Genomic DNA, 25,145 nt, shown 5'->3' on the forward strand with positions numbered 1-25,145 from the left:
TGTCACTGCAATTATTAAGAAGACGCAGTGCATCGCAGAAGCCTGTGGGAAAAATACAGTGTTTATATAACAATCCAGCTGTGGCACAGGCTCAGTCATGCACACCAAGCTCATTACCAGAAGATGAAACTTCAAAAAAATATCGAACTCAGAACAAAAAGGTGCATTATTTGTTACAAAATATGTTATGTCATATTTAAATAAAAAATGGCAAATAGTACTCCAGGAACCTTTACTAATACTTTTTTTTACTTTGTCAATTATCTGAAGGATTATACCTGTTAGCTAGCTAGCTTTCACTTATATGGTACTTGATGAGTTCATACATGTCTTTTGGACATCTGCCTGTCTCACTCCATAGAAAAAGTGCTTGTCAGGACCATCGGGAGTTACAGGTTTGAATGCTTTCTGAATTCTGAAACCAACACCGGACAGATTCAAGTCACCACACCTTAAGGTCAATACGACCCAAGGGTTTCCAGAGTCTCAGATATCCATTAATAATAATAATGAGGAATCAGAACAATGTGACAGATCATCCCGACCACACCTATTGATAAGCAGTGCTGGTTCAAAACCGGTTTCAAGCCCTTCAACTCCAATTTATGCTAATGTCGCCTGCAGGGATTCACACATTCTCAGCATTTGATTAAATGTAAGAGACTATTTTATTTTTTATTGCCACATACAGTTGAATTTAGAGTTATTAGCCCCCCTTCAATTTTTTTTTTCTTTTTTAAATATTTCCTAAATGATGTTTGACAGAGCAAGGACATTTTCACAGTATGTCTGAAAATATTTTTTCTTCTGGAGAAAGTCTGATTTGTTTTATTTTGGCTAGAATAAAAGCCATTTTGAGGTCAAAATGATTAGCCCCTTTAAGCTATTTTTTTCGATAGCCTACAGAACAAACCATCATTATACAATGACTTCCCTAATTACCCTAACCTGCCTAGTTAACCTAATTAACCTAGTTAAGCCTTTAAATGTCACTTAAAGCTGTATAGAAGTGTCTTGAAAAATATCTAGTCAAATATTATTTACTGTCATCATGGTAAAGATAAAATAAATCAGTTATTAGAAATGATAACTGTTAATAATTCAGGGGGGCTAATAATTCTGACTTCAACAGTACATATGGTCCAAGAAGTGGCTATACAGAAACTAGTGTCTGTTATCAACCCATAACTGGTGTCAAATATAACCGTATTGGTAACACTCTCTGCTGTAAGAAGCCTGTATAATGCATTATTAGGCTATTTTTATTCATTGTGATGCATGCATACCCTTAGGCGGCAGGGGCGGACTGGCCATAGGGCCATAGTAGCGGAACATTTCCCGGTGGCCTGGTGGTCAATCTGGCCTGCCACCATGAGTCTGGCCTGCCGCGCCACCCCACTGTTAGGCGGACATGTATGCACATATAAAGTTATATTTCACTTTTGCTATCTAATGAATAAATGCAAACAAATTTGTAGAATTTTATGCATTGGGACCAACATAACAATGTATAAAAAAGAGAATGATTTAAAGTATAATTTACACATAGACCATAAAAGCCTCATGATGGGTTTCCCAAATAACCTTTTTAGTGTTAAGAATATGTCTCTACACAGCGGGTGAAAATAAGTATTGAACACATCACCATTTTTCTCAGAAAAACATAGTTTCTAAAGGTGCCATTGACTTGAAAATTTCCCCGGATATTGGTGTCAACCAAAAAAATAGAAAAAGAAAACAACTTTATTTAGTTTACAAATTAAGTTCTAAGTAATAAAATGAAATGAAAAGTATTAAACACACGATAAGGGAGGCTTAGAAGGGCAGTGAAAGCCCAAACAGCAGCTGAAATCTCTTAGTAGTTCTACAGCAACCCTCTGCCCTTCATCAATGTAAATTATTTTCGATGCTTCAGTCCAACATCTACATTAGCAGGATGATGAAGATCAGGTGGACATTTCAGCAAGACAAAGATCCAAAACACAGCCAAGGAAACTCTCTGATGCTTTCAGAGAAAGAAAATCAAGCTGTGGAATGGCCCAGCCAATGACCTGACTTTAATCCAATAGAAAATACAAAATAAGGATCAGATTTGATAGACAAGAACCATCAAGATTTTTACACTCTTCTAAAGTCTGTGAAAATCTCACACCTGAGTAATTCATGTGACTTCATTCCCCACTTGAGAGGCGTCCATCACTAAAAAAAAAGCCTTTTATATAAAGTATTAAATGCATTTCAGTAGTTTAGAACTTTCTCCTTGTATCATTTTATTGTTATTAAACATAACAAATTTTTCAGATTTTTTTGTATTGTTGTATTTTTATGTTTGTATTTTGTTGGGTTTTTACCGAAATCTGGTTTAATTCCATGTCAATAGCTCCTTTATAAATTTTATTCCCAGGAAAAAACATCACATGTTCAATACTTATTGTCCCCGCTGTATATAAACTTTGTGTGGAATTGAAAGCTCCTTTAAATGTTAAATATACTTCATAGAACCATAGATTCCAGTAAAATAAACAATTACAACAATAAAGTCATATTTAGATATCCACGCCTCTATTTTGTTAGAGTTTTTGTTTAGTCAGAAATGGAACACCGGTGTTTTTGAACTGAAATGGAGTATTAAGTGTTTACAAAATGTTTTTGTGTGGGTCAAAGATGTATAAGTAGTATGAACTCCAAGTGAACCCAAATTAAACATATCTGTTTAGCGTAAACGGTAAATGACATTACCGAGGATGTTCAAAAATGAACTACAGAAACATGAAAAGAGGCAAGATGGTTTTCTGTTTCATTACCACAAACATCAAACAAAGTTCTCAATAACTTAAGCTCTAACTGTGAATCAAATATTCTTGCAGATTCTCTTACACGTACAATAAAACAGACATGTTCACACAGCACAAATGCACTGAAACGCCCTGCTCATAGAGGTGTGTCATCTAATCAAATCATCGTAGTACTATGAGCTTTTTGCTTCAAACGCTGCAGGGCAGAAGGAGTTTCAGTCAAATATGTAAAACACAGCAGTTTTGGAGCATTCTTGCTGATTGAAGGGCTCAAACTAAATGTAAAGTTTTGGTAAAGTTGTACATGTCAGCATTAGTTATCACAGTAGATCCACTTAAACTAAACAAATGACAGTGTTTATAATCTGAGTATGTGGTAATTTCTATGTGAGCTACATACTATTATTGAGCTATTTAGAGTATATTTTACTTAGTAAAGCAGTTTTTACTTGCATGCATAAAAAATAAATTAAAATATACTGTATAGTTTAGTGTTCATGAAAAGATTCCATCCATCAATTTTTAACAGGGATGTTGGATTCTATCTCAGAATTGAACTAATTTTATACATATTAAAAAATTATTACATATAAAAAATAATTGTTCTGTTTCTAATAAATAATAAACTAGCGAAGTTGACAGAAGTCCTGTCGTCGATCCCAGTTGTAAGAGCACAAAATAATGACTTGACTTCTAGTTGATCATTTGGAAAAGTGGCAGAGGGTAGATTTTTCTGATGAATCATCTGTAGAACTGCATCCTAATCATCACAAATACTGCAGAAGACCTATTGGAACCCACATGGAGCCAAGATTCTCGTGGAAATCACAGCAAAGTTTGGTGAAGGAAAAATCATGAATCATGGTTTGGGGTTACATTCAGTATGGGGGCGTGCGAGAGATCTGCAGAGTGAATGGCAACATCAACAGCCTGAGGTATCAAGACGTTTTGCTGCCCATTAGATTACAAACCACAGGAGAGGGCAAATTCTTCAGCAGGATAGCGCTCCTCATACTTCAGCTTCCACATAAAAGTTGCTGAAAGCAAAGAAGGTCAAGATGCTTCAGGATTGGCCAGCCCAGTCACCAGAAATGAACATTATTGAGCATGTCTGGGGTAAGATGAAAGAGGACGCATTGAAGATGAATCCAAAGAATCTTGATGAACTCTGGGAGTCCTGTAAGAACACTTTCTCTGCCACTCTAGATGACTTTATTAATAAGTGATTTGAGTCATTGCAGAGATGTATGGATGCAGTCCTCCAAGCTCATAGGAGTCTAACATAATATTAATTCTTTTTCCACTGCACCATGACTTTTTATTCTATACTGTACATTATTTCTGTTAAGTGACAAGACTTTTGTCGAAGCAAAGTCAGACCTTACTGTCCTAATTAAATAAAATAAGCATAATCCAGAGTCTTTTGCCTTTCATATAAGCCACTTCTGATACCAAATGATCAACTAGAAGTCAAGTTATTGTTTGTTGTTTCTAAAACTTGTATAGGCGACAAGACTTTTGTCAGGTAGTGCAATTTGTGAGTTTTGCTGTTATATCAATGACCCTTGTGACACCAATAGCTTGAAGCAAAACAAGGTTTAGAGTCAAAATAGATCATAAAACAAGCAATTCATTTGTGACTCGATGAGGGCAAGTCTGAACCGTGAGCTAATTGACACTTTCACTGTGGATGTTTTGTGAGTGTCGTGGTGCTCTGGCCAAGTGTATGATTCAGAAATGTTAAAAGAGGCCTCCCTTATTGCATTTGCATTTTTCACTACAAGCTGGCTCATGCCAGGGCAATCTTGTCTCAAGAGGTAAAAGCTTTGTTAGGACCTTGCTATTCATAAAAAGTGTTTATGGTAATTATCAAAGACAGGTTATGATTTGTGTCAAGATCACTAGATGAATTGAGTTATCACTGATGCTACATTATTATATAGGGGTGGTGTTGCATTATTAAACTTTTGTGAACTGATATAATTAATACCAGACATAGTACACAAAAGAATATAGAATATAACACAATCATATTCTATATTAATATAATTCTTATACTTAATACATTACTAGGGATAATAAGCAATCAACATAACACCATATATTTTTTTATAATAATAACCCAGCATTATATAGCAGTAAAAGTGGTTCACTTGTTTGTAATCATAGAGAAGACACTTTATCATTAAAGGTTCTAAACAGCATATTTGCCAAATGATGGAATATGTATGCTGTTACTCCTCTCTCAATATGTTCTGAAAGGGAATTTTCAATTTACCAAAATATCATAAGCTGTTTTGAATCACAATTATTCTTTTCTAACATTAAGAAGTCTGTGCGGGCCTCTAAATATTTCCTTTTAACGGCACCTTGGGGGAAAAAATGAGAATTAAACAATTCACATTATATTAATAAAATGTCATGTATTTAATGCTATTTTAATCCTTCCCCAACTGGAACAAATAGACTAAAAGAGATATACAGTATACCTCTTTTCCACAGGCATTAACCAGGTGCTAGTTTACTGCTAGTGCTATTGCTTGTTCGTTTGATGAGACATATAAGAACCAGTTTTCTTTCCCAAAGGCTAAAGAGCCACACCAGAGACAGGCCAGACATCACTGAATACTGTTCATCTCATCTTTCCTGGCAATGCTAGCACAAAGGTGCCAAACACAAACACACCACTACTCTTGCTATTAACATTCATGACTGTACAGACCAACAGGTGCTCAATGGAAATATGTTTAATTCATTCATACATTTATTTTCTTTTCGGCTTAGTCCCTTATTTATCCGGGGTCGCCACAGCGGAATGAACCGCCAACTTATCCAGCACATGTATTATGCAGCGGATGCCCTTCCAGCCGCAACCCATCTCTGGGAAACATCCATACACACTGACTCACACTCATACACTACGGACAATTTAGCCTACCCAATTCACCTGTACCGCATGTCTTTGGACTGTGGGGGAAACCGGAGCACCCAGAGGAAACCCACACGAACACAGGGAAAACATGCAAACTCCACACAGAAATACCAGCTGACCCAGCCGAGGCTCGAACCAGCAACCTGCTTGCCGTGAGGCGACAGCACTACCTACTGCGCCACCTACTGTTTAATTCAATTCAATTTAATTAATAATGCACTTTTAAAACATCAAAGTTGACCAACATGCTAACAATAAAGAGTAAAACAAAGCGTAATACATACTTTAAAATACAAAAAAATAAAATAAATAAAAAAAAATTAATTTAGTTTAAACTTTATTTAACTAAATTAAATATAAATAAAATCTCATGCATCAACATCTCATGCCAAATTAATATGTGTGCACATTGATATGTAATTCAGTTTACATTTTTGTGAAACCGCAAAACATGCTATGTGTAAAACGAATGATTTGGAGCAGTATGACGCCAACAATTTCTGCTCTTTTGCACACTAATGATATTACAGAAAATAGTTTTGATGAAATAAATATTTTTTCTGTAGGTTTTGTACAACAAATTAATGATAAAAATAGTACTTTGCACAACACCAAATAAATGCCACTTAAAGGTGTCTATTATTTGTAACTGAATGTGTTTACCTCTCCTAGATAGTTTAGCACCTTTAATGATAAAGTGACTTCTCTATGATTACAATCAAGTGAACTACTTTTACAGCTATTTAATACTGCTTGTTATCATTATTTAAAAAATAGTTTGTTTATTATGTCAAGCCATTTATCTGTATATTATTACTAGTATATTAAAGTATTATATTCTGATATACTCCCTTGTGTACTAAGGCTGGTATTTATTATATCAGAGGACAAAAGTTTCGTAATATACCACCGCAGCACCACCCCTATATTATAATGTGGCATCAGCAATAACTCGATTCATTTAGTGGTCTTGACACAAATCATAACCTGTTTTTGATAATTATCAAACCACTTTTTGTTAATAGCATGTTCGTATCAATGCTTTTACCTCTTGAGACAAGATCACCCTGTCATGAGCCAGCTTGTCTTGAAAAAGGCAAATGTTCTATTGCATCTGATCTATTACGAAAAAAATGCTGACATGCATCACTTTACCAAATAATTAGCATTTAGTTTGAGCACTTTAGTATGCAAGAATGCCTCAAAACTGCTGTGTTTTGCATATTTGACTGAAACTTCTTCTACCCTGCAGCGTTTGAAGCAGAAAGCTCAAAGCACTATGAAGATTTGATTAGATGACACATCTAAATGGACAACTTTCCATATTGAGAAAATCAAAACAAAACTATGGTTGCAGTGCACTTTTCTCCAACATTTGCTTTTGAAAACAATATTGGTTGGGTTTAGGGAAGGGTTTTGGTTAGTGGTTGCTGGTGATCTATATGACAAGATCCACCTTCTTGTATAGGAAGGACATCTATCTAAAATGTACAACAAAATGCACCATAAGTAATGTAATTGCTTCACAAAAATGTGGACAGCACCCTCGTGTGGAATTATCATCTGAAACGTGCAACAAAATGCACCCAGAGCAACATATAGGGTGGTTATATACGTTAGATCTATTCGCATCCAAACAAGGCAAATCTAATGTGTTTATGCCAACAAAATCTCATGGCAATTCATAACGTTTTGATTTAGTGGCTAATTCGTATGAATTCGTACAATTTAATTCATACAATTTAGTACAATTTGCTTACCCCCTAATGACTGTTGGGTTTAGGGGCGGGGTCGGGTGCCACGCCTCCTTTTTAAAATTGGACATTTCTGCACGACTGAATTTGTAAGAATTAGCCACTAAACTTACATTTTCTCATGAGATCAGGCTGGTTAATGCAGCTCCCAGTAAATTGCAAGAGAGAATAATGTGTTTAGTTGCATTTTCTAAAACAGTAATCAAAAGTTTTTGATGGTCTTGCTGGTCATGGTAATGGGTTTATGTGACAGTGGTGCTATAAATTGTAGCATCTCAATTACCCAATAGAACAACTGAAAAAAACTGTGTGTGTGTGTGTGTGTGTGTGTGTGTGTGTGTACAATTTTGTTGTAATCTAAACTTGCAAGGGAGCCTTTTTAAAACAACGATAATACATTTACACAACAATGATGTATAAAAAGGTTTAACTTTGTATTTTGAAAACGTTTGTGTACAAAGTACTGTGTGGTAATCACATGAATCTATTAAAATTGTTTAAAAAATTATGTATTATGCATTTCAGGCCAGTAGTTGTTGATGTGATTTTATCAAAATATAAATTATGCATCTGCACAAATCTGGTCTCATAGTCCAGCATTGTTTTGGCTGTCAAATATTCTGTATGAAACAAATAGATGTAACACACGTGCATATTATGTCATCATAACATAGAGTCTCAAGTTAAAAAAACTTTCACTCTGAAAGTTTGTACATTCAGTTGTACATTCAGTTGTACACCCAAATCTACAGTATTTTCCACACAGGTAATATTTTCTAAAGACATAAGATTATTAATTTTGTCTACTGAAAAATCATATATACACTGTTATAAATATCTGTTAATTAACAGCTCCATATTTTGTGATTCACAAGTGTTTTCCATTTATTTACAGTTGTGAATTGCATTACAGTTTACCAAAGTGACATTTTAGTTTGAAATAATGTGATGTATGACAAATAGTATATAGAGAAACAAGTCTGTAAAATAACAGAAAACATACTGGCAGTTTATTACAATTTTTTGTAGCGTAAATTACAGCACCAACCCAGACAATATATAAACTAATAAAAATTTTAATAAAATTCAATTTTTTAAATGTTTCAAGGTTAGAAGTTGTTGGAAGAAAGATTGAGGTCACATAATGCAATTCAAAAGCATAAATAAATGGGGAAAAGTAAAAAGAATTACAAAATATGAAAAAAAAACCTGCTAATTTATGGATGATTTTTTTAGTTTCGCATCCAACAAACAAAGATTTAGCAAAGAGCTCTTTCAGGTGCTTTGGCTTATGATGTGCTAGCTCAGGGTGTAAGAGCACAGATTACTGAATGCAGAGGTTGTAGGTTCAAGTCCCGGTTGAGTTGGTGTGTTCAGAGCTGCTGTTTCAGAGACCATGAACATGTGGTTTATATCGCACCACAGACAAAAAAGGTGTCTAAGTGAATGAAGGAAACAACAGATGTGTGTTCTCCATCTGATGACCCCTGACAGCTATTTATGATGATGTGTTTTGAAACTTTTTCAGTGTTGCTGTTGTTGTTGTTGTTGTTGATGTGCTTGCTATGCCTTTTTACAGTACATTTTGACCACGATTTTAGATGTGTCATTGATGCCACTGTATAGTTATATACCAAAAAGTCTTGTCAGGCTTTTCATTTGATGACATACAGTACATTGGAAATCAAAAATATTAAAAAAGATCCCTTTTCCCAGAAATATTAAGAAGTCTTCATTCCAAATTTGGATATTTTTCATAACAACGAACAACATATTTGGCATGCTAAATATCTGGAGCTGTCAGCGATTCAAATCACACCATGTGAATGAGTTCTGATTGAAAATAACATCGGTGATTACCAACAGCCAATGAGAAAGCAGCATCCACTAGCATGGGTACCTTCAGGGCAGCGGGAGGTTGGGGGAGACGTTAAAAGCGCTCATTATCATTTTATTTGGACCCAAGAAATGGAGGAAAAACTCATGTAAATTTGGCAGGAGCACCAGTGTCTGTTTGACGTGTCATCTGAGCCATACCACAAGTGGGTCAAAAAAGAAAAAAGTAGGAGAAATTGATAATTCCCTTTAAACCCAGCTGAGCAAAATAAGTGCATTTTCTACCCCACTAAAGGCTTCTTTCTTATTATGTAGTTGATAACAAAATATATACTATGCGTCCTCACGTTGTTTCCATGTCACTTCTTGCGTGTTTGGTTGTGATACGTAGTTTGGACAACGTTGTCGGCGATTTTTCCTGTTTTAAAGTCATGCAGTGTGAAACCTCCTGTCACCAATCCATCTTGCAGTGTAAACACTGCTCGACGGAACGCTAACCCAGATAGTCATGCAGTGTGAAAACATCCGTGACACGACTACTTTGAAAATCATGCAGTCTGAACTCGGCATTAGTCTTTTGATTGTTTGTGCCGATGAAAGTTGGTTGTTGAAGTTTTTTTCAAGGTTTTTTTTTTGTTAGAGTAGAATAGGACAGTGGAGATTACAGACAGGAAAGCAGAGAGACTGAGGAAAAGATTTGGCAAAAGATCTTGTGGTGGGAATCGAACTCTGGTTTCCGTGTCACCTCAGCGCTACTGTAAGTATCGACTTAATAAACACTAGGTTATTGGTGCTAGCCACTGCAGGGCTTTTAATCCAGATTTGAGAGTTGCATCTCAAGGTTGTGCCAGAATGCCCATTTAGATTCCTTGTATTATCCTGTCCTCTTGTTTACAGGTATATTTCTATCATTGGCGTCCAGCCATTTTGGGTCACTCAAAGCAGTTAGTTCAATTCAATTCAATTCACCTTTATTTGTATAGCGCTTATACAATGTAGATTGTGTCAAAGCAGCTTCACATTAAAGGTCATAGTAAATAGGAACAGTGTAGTTCAGTTTGTAATGTTTAAGTTCAGTTCAGTTTAGCTCAGTTAGAGACATTAAAAGGAGTGTATTATTCTACAATTCACAGATTTGGAACAGCCAACTAAGTGATGTTTTATAAACAAATTTCAGGAGGAGCACGCGCAGAAGTTTCAGTATCAAATACGTCATTGACAATTATTCTATTATCCAATCAGTTCTTGACCAAACCCCTATATACTGTATACCAAAGCTGTCTTACCTGCAGCATCTTACGACTTTAGCATCCCTCCACCACCCCGTCACCTCACCTCTTAAGCATTACAATCCCGGGGGGAGCGTTCTGGGGCCGGGCTAGATACTTCGCTCGAATCCCTATTCCTCTTTGTTTCCTGATAAGAAGAATAACTCGAGTTTGGGTGTCTTCCCCGAGCTCAGAGCCCTCTCCCCGGACAGCACGCCAAATACGCTTTATTCTGAAACTATTGCAAGTGTGAACTCGTGAATTTAGCTATGACTGAAAGGGTCATTTAATGATTATAGAACATCATTTTAGTCATATTTTGACAAGTTACTTTCACAAATTGCTTGAAACATTAAACCAGAGGTGTCTAAAGTAGGGCACGCGGGCCAAAGTTGGCCCATGGTTACTTTTGGTTTGACCCGCCATCTCATCTGAAAAGAGAGGGAGAATGATGGTTAGTTGTGGCGAATGCCTTTGATAATGATCATCTTTTCGAATTTAGTCAATCTGTTTCTTTGTTTAATTGAGGAGCTACAAAAAGTAAACTAAAATTAAATGTTTCATATGAATCAGACTTTTAAAATGTACAGTAAATACTGTCACTTGACAGATAGAGGACAATGCATAAGACATCAGTGAGCAAATCAAGGCAAAGGCAGGAGCAGCTCGACTAGTGTATTCAGTGTTGAGCTCCATTGTGTTATAAATGGGATTGTTCATGTTTTTACTATAATAAGTTAATTAAAAACGTAAAAATTACACTGCATCATCATTTAATATGTTTTAAAGCAACGTTTTCTAGTTAATTTTAAATGATAAGCAAACAAATGAGCATATTTAATGTAATATGGTTTGGTATATTTAACTTCGGAACACAGCCCTTAATCAAGTGTGTTTTTTGGCCCTTTATAAGAAAAAGATTGGGCACTCCTGCATTAGACGCATTCATTAAAATGGCTTTCTACTATATACAGACTCACTGTAAAATGAATTGATGCAGACACCAAAGGTGAAATTTACATATCAAAACAGAACATGTTTTTTATTCTGGACTTTGACAAGTCATTTACTTTACATGCATTAATTCCCACATGCACTCATATGTACTGTAGATGGTCATGACCACACCTGACTGGTCCAGGTTGTCAGGTTTATGAGTGAAAAGGGGCCTCAATCACACCTTTTCTCAGAGTTTGTTGGCCCAGCCCTTTGACTCAGCCTGGAGACTCTGAGACAGAACAGGATGTTTCAGTTATCATTCGAATAATTAAAGGCACTCCTATGGGAAAACTCTTTCCAAAAGAATAGTACTGGGGGCTTTTTCTTTTCAAATTAGAGGCCTGCATAGCCACTCCTGCAAATGCAAACTTACGCTAACACATTTTGCTATAATACACCAGCAAACATCGCTAATGTTTCACATTGCACATAAAATTGTATCATGCTGAGCTATGTGCTGTGCAAGAACTTTAGGAACATTCCTCAGCTTGTACAGACAAGAATCACTGCATGTCTGCAAAGCTTCAATATGAGAAGTTTGAAGGCAAAGCCAGCAGCAATTATAACAAAGTCAGGTCGAATTGTAATCAATCGTTCAAATTTTACATGCAAAAGAAGATTTTGCTGCTTGTTCAAACTGCTTACTTAAATTGAGCTGAAACAACACAACTCTTGAGATTTTTTGGGGACAAATTAATTGTTTTATGTTCAATCCACTTAAATTTCGATTTATGTTGGGACAACATGAATGCATTGTGTGAAATCCTGCATTTTTTTTACACATTACAATTATTTTAGCTGCTTGTTCAAAATACCTTTTTAAAATGAGTTGTATCAATAGAATTCTTAAGGTTTTTTGGGACAACTAGTGTATGTGGAACTCAGGATTTTTTAAAGTGCAGTGTAGGGTACATTTACATGACAATAATGCAAAACCAAAACTGAGTTTTTGAATAGTACTGTATTGTGATGTCAGGCCAAAAGTTGGCAATGTTTTTTAGTAAAGAAACTAAACGTGCCCATACAGTTGCCTGTAGACTGAACACTTATTATGCGTTTCTGCATGACATCATTGTTTTCACAAAATTCTGTTTTTGTAATTTAAGGAGATCAGATTAGCATCATTTTTCAAAACCTTGCACGCTGAAACCAGTATTTAAAAGATAGCATTTTCATTCTCCCCCACATGTTGGTTGTTGTGCTAATGAACAGGGGTCATATTACAGAAAGATCCTAACTTTAAAATCTTATCCTGTTTATTTGGTAATCTCAGTTAAAACCACATGTAGTACAAAAGATATTACAGAACAGCATTTCATAAGTGCATTATCATATCTCAATTACAGCTGGGAAGGTGGTATTACTGTAACATCTTGAGAAAAAAATAGTAAAAATTCTTAACTTGCAACCCAACAGCTGTCCTGTCTCCTAAATTCAAAATTATTTGAAAGCTAACAGGAAAAAAAAAAAACGTATAGTAGCGTTACATTTATAGACTACTGAAAATGAAGAACAAAGATGCTAAATGGTAGAAAGACCCTGAAAATTAAAGACTGCTCCACAACATATTACAACCCAGAGACAAACAAAGTGTCAAAGAGCTTTACCAGTTATAGTGCAGACCAATGCCTTATGATTTCTGTAAGGTTATCTGACAGAAATTCATTACTTTTTGATTTAGTGGCTAATTTGTATTAATCAGTACACCCAGGGGCAGATTTAGTGATTTCGGGGCCCTAAGCAATTCCAGCAATGGGACCCAAAAGTTCAAAAATGCACATTTTGTACTTAATTTTTTGTATTATTTTTTTTTTACTGTTTTTTCTTATATTGTTCAATCTCCTTTCTACATTTTATCTTTATGCAAAATAAGAATAACATGTAAAGCATCATGTAAAACTTTTGAAAGATTAGTTTTCTTAAGATGGATTCACAGCTAAAAATAATAAATGAATAAATTCAGTTTTAAAACTAAATCTTTACTGGTTTGACTGCTAGACTGTTCCATGATTGAAGGTGGGGGACCCTCACTGTACAAAATAGAGTAGAAAACAATGTTATATATAATTTATAGGTATCTTTCATACTAGGTATCCTGGGGTCCTACGCGGCCGCCTACCTTGCTCATTGGTTAAATTCGCCCCTGAGTACACAGCACTTCATTATTTTTTGATTTAGTGGCTAAATTGTATTGGTTAATACAATCTCATTTGTACATTTTTGTATGAATTAATCATCCCCCAATCAGGAGTAGGTTTAGGGGTGAGGTTTGGGGGGCACATCTCCTTTTAAAAATCCTTTTAGGAATTAATGACTTTTCGTCTGCGTCATGAGCCTAGTGGTTGTGTGCCAACATATAGCACCATGGTGCTCCCGGCGACCTGAGTTTGATTCCTGCCTCGAGGTCCTATGCTGACTATTCCCTTTTCTCTGCTACCAATAATTTCCCGTCTCTCCTCCACTATCCTATCACAATAAAAGATGAAAAACCACCAAAAAATAATTATTAAAAAAAATCTATGACTTTTCTGACTATATGTAAAATGGTTGCATTTCACAGTGAGATCGAGAAATGTTTTTGTGTTGATCCATTTTGTTTAGCTCCCACGGTATTGGCTGCTGCTTAGTAACAGGTCTGAGAGTTGATTGTTGAACTTGATGACACAATTTAAGATTTCCAAATAAATAAGATATGATTGTGTTAGATAAGAGAATCACAATTAAGAATTGCTACTTATCACAATAAAAATATGAATTTGCAAAAACAAAAAAGCCTAATTTAATGTATCATATCTTAAGGTAAGACCTAGGCATAGGCCGGTATAAGATTCTGACGGTATGATAACCTTGGATAAAAATATCACGGTTTCACGGTATTGTGATTAGAAACATTTAAAATATTTTATAGCAGTCAACATGTCCGGCTAAATAATTCAAATGAATCATTGACTTCTGCTGTCTTCATTTGTTTCAAAACACAGATTTCTTTACATTTAAAATAGCATCTTTGGATATCTTTTTTGCTGGAGATACTGTTGTCCTAAAAAAAAAATATATATATATATATATATATATATATATAAAAATCTTACACATACCGTATGAATGACAGAGCAGAAAACTTTGGCGGTTTTAAAACCTTGACATATCTTGAAATACCTTGAAAACGGTTATCGTCCCATGCCTAGATCTAAGATCAGAAATTTTCTGTTATCCACCCCCCGATTTACAATCCAAAATGAATATTATCTTTTGCGAGAACCTCCTCATCACTTTTTATCCAAAACTATTGGCCTTTTACTCACACAAAGATTTGTTTTCCAGTATCAGAACAAGCTGTTCTCATTCTGTTAATATTCATGAATACTCTTTTTAGAGCGCACTTATTCCACAAGTGTTTCTTTAGCAAAGAGCAACAACCCACACTCTGATCTACACAATGACTAAAAGTGCACACAAAGTACATGTTGTTATTTTTTTTAATACAGTATATACGCATAATTTTTTTTTCTTTTCATTTATTCGTATCATGTAATAAGTACTGGGAAACTGAGACTGATTTGCAAAACCTGTTTAAAGGACGACTCCACCTAGTAGTAAATGTTGTTTCATTTCACGAAGACAGTTATTTCATGAGGCCATGTTTTCGTGAATGGTTGTAACCATATTTGGAAATCAATCTCAAAAGCTTGGGTGTGGGACAGAAAAGGGTGTGGTTTAAGGGGTGTGGTGTAGGGGGGTAGGATCCCACTTTCTCACAAGTGATTGGTGGGTTTTCATGAAAAGGAAAATATCCTGTGCCTCAACATGACGAGTATGATTATGAATATGTTTGAGCAAGCACACAGCTCTCAGATTTCATCTTAAGAGTTGCTTTTACTTTCAACAGAATCATAAATCTTGCAAGATACAGTTGTGAAGAGTATAATTAGGAAAAAATGGGTTTTTATATTGAAATGAAAGACATAAAATGAAGTATAATGTAAACATACACTGCAGTAAATGCTGTAATTTATCTCTGCATGAGGGAATTCTCATAGAATGGCTGCTATATAGTATCATGAAACAAATCCAAATGAAAAAGTGTAACTAAAGCAAGAACATTTTCCATTTTAAGCTTGTACAAGTTTGCTGTCAGCGTAAACTCTGTAAACTGACATGAATTTACTATCAAAAAAGGCAACATGTGGAAGCTGTGTAATAAATTACAGCCAAATGATCATGTAAAAGTTTAACGGTGGAAGTTACAACCCAGTGTACAAGACAGTAAAAAGACACTCCGGTGAATACATGCATTAATAAATCACTATCTGGATCAATTTCAAGAATTGCGTTATTGACAATTTTGAGCCCCACCTAAATTACAGCTTTCATGTTCAGACAGTGAGGAACACAAACGCAATGACTAACCCATCAACAATTCACTTTTCTTTGTTGCACAGTTTGATGATGCCACACAAAGCCTGAATTAAGCTGAGGGCACAATGCGTGCTTTATAGTTCTGCTTGACACTGTATTACTCCAGAGAGATCTTGAGTAAACCTCGACCCCCTAAAATGTATGGTCCAACTTCGAGGTTGCAAAGAAAACTAACCACCATATTGTACATTAACATAACAGAAACAGGTTTTTACTATTTAACAGACTGACTGATGGCATATTTTAAAATACCCGTAATAGATATCTTTAATGGAATATTGCCTAAACCAATACATAACTGTAAATCAATGAGCAGTTAAAGTAGCATACATACAAGTGCTAAAATGGTGCACATACAAAAGATTTAAAGTTACAAATGAAACAGTAAAGATTAATTCTGTATGCAATACTAACTTTGGTTCGATACACTATTTTCTTAAAATCGTCACCTTGGAATTATAAGGTTCTATCTGCGTTCTGAAGGATTTTGAGATATTAAGCTTCAAAGTTTTTGCATTCCATAGCAAACAGTATGTGTAACATTTGTTTTCTTAAAAAAAAAGTCTTCTAATGTAAACAACTTATAAAAAAACATCCCATAATTTAATAAGAATATATCAATAACTAAATTTTGACAAAAATGTCAGATAGAACCTTATAATTCTAAGGTGACGAAATTTGGTTAAAAATGGGTGTGTTTGGACACACCGTTAGGATTGGCTATGCTGTTTTTTCCTGCATAAGTTACACTTTATTGTCCGCAATGGGGAAATTTGTCTTGGACTCTAGGCCCACATTTGCATACATCAGACATCAAAAAACACAAATCAACATAAACATTCAATCATTAACAAATATTACAGATTTAAAAGTCTAATTGGTGTAGGTAAAAAAGATTTCTTAAAATTATTATATCTGCACACAGACAGTATGTATCGTCGACCACAAGGCAGTAACTCATACTCACAGAACAAACTGTGCGAGGGGTCAGCTAATATGTTTTCATAGCTTCGTCCTGAACTGATTGCTCAGGATTGATAGTCTCTTTTTCCCTTTGAGTCTCATGGCTGTCTTCGCCAGCCCTCCAAGCTTAGCTTTCGATTGAACTGTAATGTTTCTGCACCACACAGTAAATCATGTAGGTCATGGGGCCTTTTTGTGGCTGAATTTTTAACCATTTTTGCAAGCTGGAATAGTTTGTAGAATTTCCATTTTCACTAGCGTAAATCAATAACAATAATAATAAAAAAGCAAATCTAAAAGTGAAGATCAACTATTTAAAATGTTATCATGTTTTCAATTGAGTATTTTGAATGAATAACTGCAAGTAAACAGTAAAAAATGACATTTGATTGATTGTAATGCAATAATGTGCACCTTTTGTAAAGCTGCTTTGAAACAATAATTATTGTGAAAAGTGCTATACAAATAGACTTGAATTGAACTGAGCATTCACAAATTAATATTTAATATCACCTGATTAATGTCGTCTTATATTGACTAGTAAGTAAATAAAATAAAAAATAAACTAAGGGAAGAGATTTTTAAAAGGATTTTAATAATCAGCCATTCCCCAGTAGTTGAATAGTTCACATAATTAGACAGAATGACCAGTGTTCTGTTGTCACAATGGAAATAGCATACTGGTCAACATTTTGAAAACATCAAGAGTTTATTTAAATGCTTTGGTCCCCAATACTGAATTTACTAGATCAAAATTACAAAACAACCTTTATACTTCTAGAAAAAATTATAAGTAAATATAGTTCAAAATATAATTTATCTTTTATTCAAATATAGTGGTCTGATGCTAAAAAAACACTTTTTATTGTATCAGTTGTGCTACTTCAAACTGTATTTTTGTGTAAACTCTCACTATAAAGCGTTTGACTATCAGGAACTTTAAAAATCGACAGTAAAAGTCAATACAAATGTTAGAAAACATAATTTCTAATAATTACTGGGAACTTTCCATTTATAGATATTTTAACAGAGCAGCAAATCAACAATGCCTACTTTTATTGTATATTTGATATAATAATAGCAACCTGCGTGAGCAGAAGAAACTAAATGTCTTAATGTCTCCAAAACTTTGACAGATGGTTCTGCAAGAGAAATGTTTACAACCATGAAAGCATTTCAAATATTTAATGAAAGTTTGATCATTAGGAAAGCAAACACGCAAGGTAAATTTCAAACCAGTTTCACATGATCAACCTGCATATGTTACACTTACCTATTTCTTTATCACATATAAGCTTTCTGGGGCTTCAAGACCTCTTTTATCTCACAATCCAATCTACATTTTGTAACTTGTACTACTCGATTGGTTGCATTGCATGAATTAAAAGGAAATACTTGGGTGAAACTCATCACCCCCAACATCTGATAGTATCACTGTTTTGACCGATGGGTTAACAATTAGCTAAACCAGTTTAAGAAAAAACAAACTGTACTGGGGGCCAAAATACCACACAAGCAATGTTTGTTAAAAGAGTGCTACCAATACTGAATTTTTACAAAGAAATATGCCTGCTTTTCCTCTTGCTTCCCTGCTAATGTGCTAATGCTCCAATGTCAATAAACCTGACAGAATCTCTTCCTGCTGTACTTGGTCTGATGAATATTTACAAGGCTGAAAGCAGACTCGGATCTGTCCACTTTAGAAGCAAGGCTGCAGTTCGAAATCATTTAAACATGATACGGGTGATTGTGACATGCTAACAAAAGCAGCACGCGTTGCTAAATAATGCCACCTAAGGACAGGTACAAAAATAACCACACTGCTCTTGCAGCCACTGCACACTGCTGTGAGCTCTGACACTCACCTCATAAAATTCAAATCTTACACGATAATGAAAACTATGCCGTACACATTCACGTTTGTCCAGTGTGTTTTATTAAGATAATAAAAATCTACTTTGCATGCAACTGCGTCAGCCCTCTGGGAACCACAGAACAAGGTGGTGAAGCAGTGTCCATGACAGAGCCATTGAAGCGAGAGAACAGAAGCTTGATTGTTTGACTGGAAAGAGGAGCCTGCGGGTCACAATGGCTTCCAGGATGAGCGCCAAGTCTCAACATTCAAGCCCTTCATCAGATATTCCCCTATTTAATACTCCTGCATTGCACTTAAAGCAAACTAAGGGCTCCATACCTGCATGAATCATAAAATATTCATGGAGTTGCATGGTTTCCTATGCATTTAGAGAATGTTATCTGGTTATGTAAATAAGAGGGGCTTTAAATTACAGAGAACTTGTAAATTCTGAGTTGTAGTACATGCAAGAAGAGGGTGTGTGGAATTTCTAGGAGTTTAACCTTGTTTTTCTACTCGGTTTATCTCTTGATATCTCTGTTTTTTTACGTGAGTATGCATGCACATCTAAGGCAGGGTGTGGCCTGGCCTCCAATGCTGAACATACTCCCATACCAGCCCAGTGAGATGGGCGTATGTATCACTTGGACAGGGGCAAAAGGCAGGACAGAAGCCTGAGGCAGAAAGGGGATTGGCCAGGTGAGCCCCTCCCATGAGGTAAGAGGTATAAAAGCCACTGCACTGCTTGAAGAAGGCACTCAGAGGGATTTTACTTTCCTCTTAGTGAGCTCCCCTGCTCCAGATCTCTGTCTCATCCTGCTCTTTTTCTGATCCTCACCCCCTCATAGACGACAGAAGCCATGTCTACTTCCATCAAAACCTTCACCAGTAGTGGAAGCATGAGCGGTGGCATGGGCGGTGGCATGGGTGGTGGCGGAATTAGGAAGAGTTTTTCTAGCATGTCAACCAGTGCAGTACCAATGGGCAGCAGGAGCTCAGTGTCCTTCCGTCGCTCTGGTGGTGGTGGTGGCGGCGGCTTTGGAGCAGGATCTGGAGGAGGCTTCGGCTACAGCATGGGTGGTGGTGGTGGTGGCAGTGGCTTTGGAGGAGGATTCGGCAGTGGTGGAGGATTCGGCAGTGGTGGAGGATTCGGCAGTGGTGGAGGATTCGGCGGTGGTGCAGGATTTGGTGGTGGATCAGGATTTGGTGGTGGAGCAGGATTCGGCGGTGGATTTGGTGGAGGGTTTGGTCCTGGCGGTGTGGTACCCATCACAGCTGTAACAGTCAACCAGAACCTTCTAGCCCCACTGAACCTAGAGATCGACCCCAACATCCAAGTTGTCCGCACCCAGGAGAAAGAGCAGATCAAGACCCTCAACAACCGCTTTGCTTCCTTCATTGACAAGGTTAGTTTTTCTTTTCAAACATCTACAGCTCCACAATACAACAATTTTAATACAATTTTGTGACTTTTCCAAACTTGTGTTTTCATGCTCACATTTTGGGGGCCCTGGTCATTAAATATTAAACAGCCGGTCACTAGCGCACACAGAAATCTCACATTGCAGTATAAGAACGGCAGGCATTGCATATGCCATCATTTCCTTTATTAACACTAAACATCAGTCAAGCAGTCTACATCTTGAGCAAAGGCTCATGTTGTTTTCTTAGTATGCAATTGTTCTTAGGCAGTGAGGTTGAGTTTGGAAACCTAAGCCAGGTAAGATCCAATGACTGGGCCATTCCAAATAAGGGCATGGATCAAGTTTGCCATCTATCCCTATGGTAGCAGTAAAGTATAGCATGTGTGTGTGTGTGTGTGTGAATATTCTTTATAATTTACTCCGTGCAATAGCCCTAGATGTTTGACTGAGGTAACTTCATGTAGGTCCTAAAATCACTTCAGTAATTACCTACACAAAGCTAGTTTCCTGTTTGACATCTTTGGGGAATTCACAATGTTACCACACCTAGTAAATTTTGCCCCCCTACCCCCTTAGATTTATATCCAGTTGTATGATTTTGACAAGAGATATGATCAGCAATGATGTAGCTTATGTATCCCCACTGATGTCATTGATGCTTTGTTTTTTCATGCGAGTCCTGCAAGTTCAAAGTCATTGTGTGGTTGTGCACAAAATTACTTGCATGCTGTAAATCTGCAAGAGGGCGGGTACAGTTAGCACCCTGAGGGTAAGGTGTGCCATTTCATCTCTGTTTAGGCCTGCCACTTGGCACAGTTCTCCTAGGAGCCTCACCTTTATGCCAGGAGGGAAACATTGTTTTGGGAGCATACATTGGAGCTTGAAGAGTCTGAACATGTTGTGTGGTGTCATTTGAGGTTTACTTTTCATTAACAGGGAGTGCCCATATTAAAAGGACAGTTATTCCATCACAGGAGTACTAGCCAACTAGGCATGACACATAAGCTAATACATTTTTATACGGACATCCATCATAGGTGTTTCTTCTCAAGTCTTGAGAGGTGTGATTGATAATAACTGTGGAAGACATCTTGTTGATTATTACATCTTGTTGATTATTAAAGATCACTTATATTTTCTTTTCTTAACAAAACAATTTACTAAAATCCCCCATCTCTTTATCTCCAATACAGGTGCGCTTCCTGGAACAGCAAAACAAAGTACTCGAGACAAAATGGAGTTTATTGCAAGAACAGACCACTACCCGATCCAACATCGATGCCATGTTTGAGGCCTACATTGCCAACCTGCGCAGACAGCTTGACGGACTTGGCAATGAGAAGATGAAGCTAGAAGGAGAGCTGAAGAACATGCAGAACTTGGTGGAGGACTTCAAGAACAAGTAAGCAGCTGTGAAAGAACATGTTTAGAGGCTAAGAGCTACATTATGTGTTTGTGGTATAATTTGACATACTTTTTGCTAAAATTGAAAACTTTTCTTTGCAGATATGAAGATGAAATCAACAAGCGTGCCGCAGTGGAAAATGAATTTGTTCTGCTCAAGAAGGTAAAACCTTCATCTGCTGTGTTGATTTTTATTTAAAATAGTTAATACTTTCACTTCTGTTGAAAGAGTCCTATACTGAGGTCTATGCATGCCTTCATAGGATGTCGATGCTGCCTACATGAACAAGGTTGAGCTTGAGGCCAAGGTTGACTCCCTTCAGGATGAAATTAACTTCCTTAGGGCCATCTTTGAGGAGGTGGGAGTTTGATTGAGCTATATTTCCAATGACATGCCCTTTTCCGTTGTCAGCTGTATCTCAATGCCATATACCCTCACCTTGCCATTTTAGGAGCTGCGCGAACTTCAGTCACAGATCAAAGACACATCAGTCGTTGTGGAAATGGACAACAGCCGCAACCTGGACATGGATGCCATTGTTGCTGAGGTCCGCGCTCAGTATGAAGACATCGCCAACCGCAGCCGTGCTGAGGCCGAATCCTGGTACAAACAGAAAGTGAGAAAGACTTTCAAACATCACACCCACATTGCTTTAAATGTACTTAACTGACAGGTCCTAATGACACTGTCCCTCTTTTCACCTAGTTTGAGGAGATGCAGTCCTCTGCTGGCAAATACGGAGATGACCTTCGTAGCACCAAGGCTGAGATTGCTGATCTCAACCGCATGATCAGCAGACTTCAAAATGAAATTGAAGCTGTCAAGGGACAAGTAAGTAGTTTGTTGTTCTGTGGATGCCATTGGATCAGGTTTCAGTCTATATTGCCAACCAAATCCTTAGTGTGTACTAAATGTACTTTCAATGAAAAGTTAAGGAAAGGAATAATGCAAAAGTGTCTCTAAAAACTAAATCTGGAATGTCCTTTTGAATTGCTCAGCGTGCCAACCTGGAAGCTCAGATCGCAGAGGCTGAGGAGCGCGGAGAGCTGGCAGTGAAGGATGCCAAGCTCCGCATTAAGGATCTGGAGGAGGCCCTGCAAAGAGCAAAGCAGGATATGGCGCGCCAGGTGCGTGAGTACCAGGAGCTCATGAACGTCAAACTAGCCTTGGACATTGAAATCGCCACCTACAGGAAACTTCTGGAAGGAGAGGAATCCAGGTCAGTCACTTGTTTCTCTAATTAAGCTATGAATAACATCTCTTGAAATCTGTTCTATATTGACATTTATTTATATTTAACTTCATCAGAATTGCAACTGGTGGCAGTGCTGCAACTATCCACATCCAGGAGTCAAGCAGCAGCAGTAAGTCTATTATATCTTACTATCAATAGCTACATATAAGGCTTTATCGTCAGTGTATGTTTTGTTGAATAACTGCTTTTAAGTTTAATAAAACTAATGTGTTTATCTCTTGTTTCACAGGCGGCGGTGGCGGCGGCGGTGGATTCGGATTCGGTGGTGGCAGTGGATTCGGTGGTGGCAGTGGATTTGGTGGTGGCAGTGGATTCGGTGGTGGCAGTGGTTTCGGAGGTGGCAGTGGATTTGGATATGGTGGTGGCTCAGGGATGTCGATTGGTGGCGGCTCTGGCATGAGCATGAGTGGCGGCGGTGGCGGTCAAATGTCAATGTCCCGTTCCTCTATAGTGTCTAGTCAGAAGCGTCGCTTCTAAACCAAACACGTCCACCCAGATCCCTCCTTCCAAACTATCAACTACCACCTGGGCAACTCTTTTTCACTTTTTCACTCCACATTTCAATGTTTCATACCTTTTTAATGTGCTTAACGCCCCCAAAAATGCCACGACCCAGAGAGACTTTAATGTCAAAGTGTTATAAACCTGCAAAATGGCTTTTTACATTCACTGTGCTGTCTTTGATTCTTGTATCTTCTTGGCATTGCTTCTCAAACAGAGTACAACTGTCCTTTAGGGGATGCACAATGGGAAAAGAGCTAATGAGACAGACAAAGCATGGAGCTCAAGTATTTTTTCAAAGTGAATAGCTTTTGTTGCTCTGTGTCACAACATGCAAGTATTAAAGTGTACACAGAATTGTGTTTAAATGAATTCTGCTGCACTACAACAGCAACTTTTAATGTTTCTGTGGCATACTCATAGTGCAACAAAAGTTACCTTTTGAGATTATACTGCCCTCAGAAAGGAGTAAATGTCTGGCCAAATGTCAGTTACACCAATTTTTACTCTTTTCTTTACCTGATTTTGGATGATGGGCTGATGAGCTGTTCTGTACCACATGGAAACACCAATAAATCAGGGTTATATACAATCTTTTGTCTTAAGTGGTTCTTTTATCATGCTTTTCTTTTTTACTTAACATAGGAATGCACAAATGCAGCTAAAATGCAGCTTAATATCAAATAAATACTTTACAATAAAAAAGCAATTTATGGTTAATCTAATGGCCTCAATAAAAAAACTTTTATGTCACAACACACAGTCAAGATAATAATTTCATTAAAACATATATGCCAAACCACTTACTGTAGCGTTTCTTTTGCAAAATGTAATATCCATTTTATTACCCTTATTGTAATGACAGGAAAATTGTAAACACTTAATTTTGACCCATATCTTGAATTCATACTTGCACACATACCATTCATTCTATAGACAAACTCAGAAAATATTCCTAGAAGAAAGTAATGGTTTTTGCAAGGGACAAAATTGTGAGACCAAAATTAATAAAAATATATACAAATTAGCATTTAATAATTAGAGTTGGACGAAAGTGGGAAGTAATTTAAGACTGTGGGGAACAATATCCAACACCCTTCTTAATACGGATTATGTTGTTTTCGCCTCAAGATAAGAAAGGTCAACATAAAAAATAAGGGTAACAAAAGTAACAACAGTTTAGTTAAACATCGCTCTTAAATGTTCGCTACACGTTAAACATTTGTTAAACAGGTGCTGCCGACCAGCGACCACTATTCGAACGCGTTCCCATAGGACCTAAAAACCACACCTGACCAGGCAGTGCCAAAATATCATGTTACAACAGGCAGACTGAGATCCCATTCAATGAGGGTTAACCTGGCAGGTCAGTCAGTATTACTCAAACTTTTTGAAGGACAATTCTGTTATTGTTTAAAGGGAACATAGTTTACCTCTTTTTTATGATTTAATATTAATATTATGGTTCTTCTGAGAGTGCCAGTTTAGGTTCAGTTTAAAACACAATTCAGATTTTTTTATTATAATGTGTTAAAAAGTGTCATGTTGGGGGCGTGTTCACAGTTCACTGATTTATGGGTGTGTTGTGATCGCGAGAAATGCAAATGGCTGAAGTATAAGGTAGACTCAATGAGAAGTACACATGTTTGCAAACCTACCTAAAGATACAACCAATAATTCCGATTAGAGCGATAATGTGGAGAATATTGATCTTGTGTTGAGCCCAATGAGCCTTGCAT

At 36.7% G+C, this 25,145-nt stretch overlaps 1 protein-coding gene across 1 annotated transcript; it reads left to right on the forward strand.

Moving 5' to 3' along the window:
- Positions 1-19,560: 19,560 nt before the first annotated feature.
- Positions 19,561-23,998, forward strand: krt5 (keratin 5). The gene is made up of 9 exons (XM_056448816.1): positions 19,561-20,227; positions 21,439-21,647; positions 21,752-21,812; positions 21,913-22,008; positions 22,102-22,266; positions 22,356-22,481; positions 22,649-22,869; positions 22,959-23,014; positions 23,135-23,998. Exons 1-9 carry the CDS (start codon positions 19,682-19,684, stop codon positions 23,380-23,382), a joined length of 1,728 nt encoding a protein of 575 aa, XP_056304791.1. The 5' UTR covers positions 19,561-19,681; the 3' UTR covers positions 23,383-23,998.
- Positions 23,999-25,145: the final 1,147 nt, after the last annotated feature.

The sequence above is a fragment of the Danio aesculapii genome, chromosome 23 (genome assembly GCF_903798145.1).
Source record: "Danio aesculapii chromosome 23, fDanAes4.1, whole genome shotgun sequence".
In the NCBI taxonomy this organism is placed as follows: Eukaryota; Metazoa; Chordata; class Actinopteri; order Cypriniformes; family Danionidae; genus Danio; species Danio aesculapii.

What these genes read in the sequence shown, in the direction of transcription:
- krt5 (XM_056448816.1), top strand. Translation starts at nt 19,682, where the DNA reads ATGTCTACTTCCATCAAAACCTTCACCAGTAGTGGAAGCATGAGCGGT. An exon ending in TTGAAGCTGTCAAGGGACAA is followed by an intron (nt 22,482 to 22,648) that starts GTAAGTAGTTTG and finishes TGAATTGCTCAG; the next exon opens with CGTGCCAACCTGGAAGCTCA. An exon ending in CTGGAAGGAGAGGAATCCAG is followed by an intron (nt 22,870 to 22,958) that starts GTCAGTCACTTG and finishes TAACTTCATCAG; the next exon opens with AATTGCAACTGGTGGCAGTG.